The sequence below is a fragment of the Mus caroli genome, chromosome 16, assembly GCF_900094665.2.
Source record: "Mus caroli chromosome 16, CAROLI_EIJ_v1.1, whole genome shotgun sequence".
NCBI classification, from domain to species: Eukaryota; Metazoa; Chordata; class Mammalia; order Rodentia; family Muridae; genus Mus; species Mus caroli.
The window spans coordinates 53,322,777-53,327,221 of record NC_034585.1 but is presented as its reverse complement, the minus strand read 5'-3'; the positions used below and the strand labels follow the sequence as shown (position 1 = coordinate 53,327,221).

At 42.0% G+C, this 4,445-nt stretch overlaps 1 protein-coding gene across 1 annotated transcript in view; it reads left to right on the top strand.

Annotated features, from left to right (window-relative positions):
* Lnp1 (leukemia NUP98 fusion partner 1) overlaps positions 1-3,115 on the top strand; it is a 17,262-nt gene extending 14,147 nt beyond the window's left edge. Inside the window, exon 3 of the mRNA XM_021184383.2 lies at positions 2,732-3,115. Within this exon, the coding sequence (XP_021040042.1) occupies positions 2,732-2,875 (144 nt within the window). The 3' untranslated portion in view covers positions 2,876-3,115. The remainder of the gene's footprint in view (positions 1-2,731) is intronic.
* Positions 3,116-4,445: the final 1,330 nt, after the last annotated feature.

Below are 4,445 nucleotides of genomic sequence, written 5' to 3'. Positions count from 1 at the left end.
ATGGTTGTGAGCCACCATGTGGTTGCTGGGATTTGAACTCTGGACCTTCGGAAGAGCAGTCGGGTGCTCTTACCCACTGAGCCATCTCACCAGCCCTAGAATATATATTCTTTTAAAGATCTTTCTGTTTCATAATCCACATAGTAGTTTTAAGATAATTACATTAAAGAGTGGCATTTGCCAATAATATGTAAAGCATATATATCAAACACTGGAATACAAACATGGAAACATGGAATTCCATGTAATCTATCTCAAGATTTCTTTTCATGCCTAACGCAATGTACAAGCTTATAAGTCAAGTTGTTCCAATGTATTGTAACAACTATTTTTTCCTGAAAGATTTCCCTGAATATTTTTGGTAACTCATTGGCTGAATTCACAGATGTGGAGCTCAGGGCTAGGAAAGGCCTTCTGGTATCTTCTGCTTAAAGACAGAATTATGATAACATGTGGACTCAATATTTTTATAAATCTGAGCAGGAAAAGAGCCAAAACCTGCATTTGTGTCCTATTCTTCACCAATGATGTTAGATTATATTTGATTCCTTTCTTCTCTCCTTTTTCTCACCCTCCCTTCCACCTCCTCCTCTCTCCTCCTCCTCATCTTTCTGCTCCTCCTCCTTCTGTTTGTCCTACCATCTTCTCCTTCCTGTTTTGAGATAGGGCCTTACTGTGAAGGCCCAGCTATCCTGGAGCCTGTTGCTTAGCCCAGACTGGACTCAAACACTTGATTCTCCTCCCTCAGCCTCCCGAGTGCTGGAATTATAGGCACATGCCAACATGCCTGGTTAAATTCTTCTATTTTGGTTTTAAAACTCAATTGGACTATTTTGATTGAGATATCACGCACACACCCTAAAATCCATTCAAGTAAAAGATATACTCAATGGTTATGACCTATCCATAAAGCTGTGTTGTCATCAGCTGTTATTAGTCTCATTACACATTTATTTTGAAAGCATTTTTATTGTTTGAGAATTTCATACATCGATAGAATGTGATTTGATCAAATCTACCCCCCTATTTTCTCACTTCCAACTCCTTTTTTAGCCCCAACCACTTTTTGCTCTCAGTTTTCTGTGCTTTCTCTCCATCTTTTATGTTAAACCCACTGAGTCTACTTAGAGCTTCCTGTGGTGTATGTGTGTGTGTGTTTCCATGTGGGGTGTTTGTGTGTGTGTATCTCTTATGGAGTATGTATGTGCACATGTCCATGTGGAGGGGGGTGTATATGTGTGTGTGTGTGTGTGTGTGTGTGTGTATCTGTGTGGAGTGTATGTATGTGTGTGTCTCCATGTGGGGTGTGTGTATGTACATGTGTGTGCATGTCTCTGTGTGGGGTGTGTATGTCTCTGTGTGTGTCTCCATGTGGGGTATATGTGTGTACATGAGTGTGTATATATCTGTAGGGGGGTATGTATGTGTGTGTGTCTCTATGTGTGGGTGTGTGTGTACATGTGTGTGTGGGTGCATGTGTACATGTGTATGTGTGTGAGTGTGTATGTAGGACCATTTCCTGCTGGAAAATTAACAATAGTCCCTTTAGTGACCACACCCCTGAAGAAAACTAATTCTTCCTTCTCCATCAACCATCACTCAACAATCGCTCCTCCCCGAGGGTTGGAGCTTTATGAATCCCTCCTTCATCCATTGGCTGGCTAGAAGTCAGTCTCTGTGAGATCTTTATTGATAAGTGTTTTTCAGATAATCTCAGTAGGAGGAAAGCTAATCTGGGGAGGATCATCACTGTAATTTTTCTTTTTATATAGATCTGACAAGTATTAGAGATATTGATGACTCCTAAATATGCATTTTGATTATGTGGATATAAGTCCTGGATCTAATGAAAAATATTCCTCAGAACATTCCCAGAGCTAGTTTGATTTTTAATTTTCTCTTAATTTTTTATCTCAGCTTCATTATTTATCTTTCTTTCTGACCTTAATGAAGGAGCCAAGATGACAACCAGTTGAACCAGACACCTCCATAACTTTGCCCCAGTAGGGCTGTGGGAGTCATGTGACTTCCACTCAAAGCATGTGAAGCATGAGTTCCATAGACACTCAACGAATTTTCATTTTCTAGTTCAGATAAGGGGAAGAGGGATTCTTCTGTTCTTACATAAATGCATAAATATACATAGATATGGCAGTTATCAATGTCATTGTTTTGTTCCAAAAGTTCCTCTAAAAGGCAGGCACTATTTGCGTGTCAAAATTAAAGAACCCTCCCCAACAGTCCCCTGCTATTTAGTTTTATTGGAGTTGTCAGTGCACCACCAGCCAGTTTCCTCATTTCCCTTTAGGCTTATACACTGGTGCTTTGTCTCACTCCATATAGGTGGAGTGTCCAGAAAGTAGAATCTATTTACTGCTGTATATTCTGATCCTAGAACACCAGTGTGTGTTCAATACATCAGTGAAGCATTGTGAATGGCCCCATCGCTCTCAGACCAGCCAGTCTACTGGAGAATGATGATTTGGTTGGATGTCCTTCCAAAACACCAAATTGCTCATGTAGCTCTTACCTTACACTATAGCAAATGCTCCTTTTTATGATTGAGACCTTTACTGAGATGTTAAATTGGGTTGATGTCAATTTATGTGCTAGAACGTAAGACATGGATATATGCTACAAATTCAGAGCTTTCTTCCTTTCCAGTTGTTGGGACAAATGTGAGACCTGGTCAGCATCTCATGCATTTTACCCTTTTCTGATATTCTTCCAGGAACCCAAGAGGAGGAAGGAGAGAGATGAAAGACGTTGCCTAGAGACTACCATGAGATCCTATAAGAGGGTGGAGGACAGGAGGAGCTCAGTGAAGGATGGAGACGGACCCATGGCTCCTCTGATTGAAAGGGGACCTGAGTAACACTTCATTTCAACATTGCCAATGACAGATATGACTGGTTGTTCAGAGACCTAGAACTTCCTGCAGAATGACATCTGGAAAGGGTGTTAGCAGATGTTGAGACAAAAGTGGGCAGTTAGAATGGCTGCTTTTCAACATGATTTGTGTTTTGCTCCAACTGCCCTTGGCATCTTGTACAATCTTTATGTCTTTCTGTGGTAAGAAGAAAAAGTATTTGAATAAAATAAAGGAATTCCTGATATTATAAAATTTGGTTTCTAATGAGTCACTTATATGTCATCACTAATTCCTTTTCCTTATTAACCTCCCACATCATCCTAAACAAAAGTCCTTGTCTCTAACCTTACTTCCTTATTCCCGGTAATTAAGCTGTATAATAGCCATCACTTAATGAAAACTACCAATTAACATGACAAGTATTACCCTGAATGATTTAACACATTATCTAAAGCAATCCTTAACACACTGAAGGGAGGCCTTGTATTGGCTCTCTGAAACTCAGATCTAAAAGGACATAGCATTTATTAGCTCTCTTGCTGGTGTGGCAGAATTCCTGGCATAAGCAACTTCAGGTTCATAGTTTAGTAGGTGCCATTACTTCTTGGCAGACAGGAAATGATGGAACGGAGGAGTCCATACCATGGTGGCCAGGAAGCAGAATAAGACAGGAATGGAAAAAGCAGAATATGCCCTTCAAACACATTCTTTTTTTTCTTTTAATTTATTTATTTATTCCCTTTACAACCCTATATCAGCCCTTCCTCTCTTCATTGTACCCCCACATGCAAGTCCTACCCCATTTCCCCCTCCCCTTCTATTTTGAGAAGGAGAAGTTCCCCTTTGAGTGTCATCACTCTCCCACACACCCACCCACACATCAGTCTCTGTGAGACTAGATACATCCTTTCCCACTGGGGTCAGACAAGGCTGCCCATATAGGAGTGCAGGGTCCACACACAGGCAAGCAGGCAGGCAGGCAGGCAGGCAGGCAGGCAGGCAGGCAGGCAACAGGCTCAGGGACAGCCCCTGCTCCAGTTGTTTGGGGAACCCACATGAAGACCATGCTGCTCATCTGCTACATATGTGCAGGAGGCCTAGGTTTAGCTTGTGATCACTTGTTGGTTGGTGATTCAGTCTCTAGGAACTCCCAAGGGTCCAGGTTAGTTGACTCTGTTGGTCTTTCTGTGGAGTCCCTGTCATGTTCGAATCCCTCAATCTCTCTCCCAACCCTTCTGTAAGACTCCTCAAACTCCACATAATGTTTGGATGTGAGTCTCTGCATCTCTGTCTACTGGCTACTGGGTAGAACCTCTCAGAGGATAGTTATACTAGGTTCCTCTCTGCAAGAATAACTAAGTATCACTACTCGTGGATTGGTTCTTTCCCATGAGATGGGTCTCAATTTGGGGCAGTCATTGGTTGGTCATCCCCTCAGTCTCTGCTCTATCTCTGTCCCTGTAAGCAGGACACATTTTGGGTCAAAGACTTTGTGGGTGGGTTGCTGTCCTTGTCCTTCTACTGGGAGTCGTGGCTGGCTAGAGGAATTGGCCACTTCAGGATCCATATCACC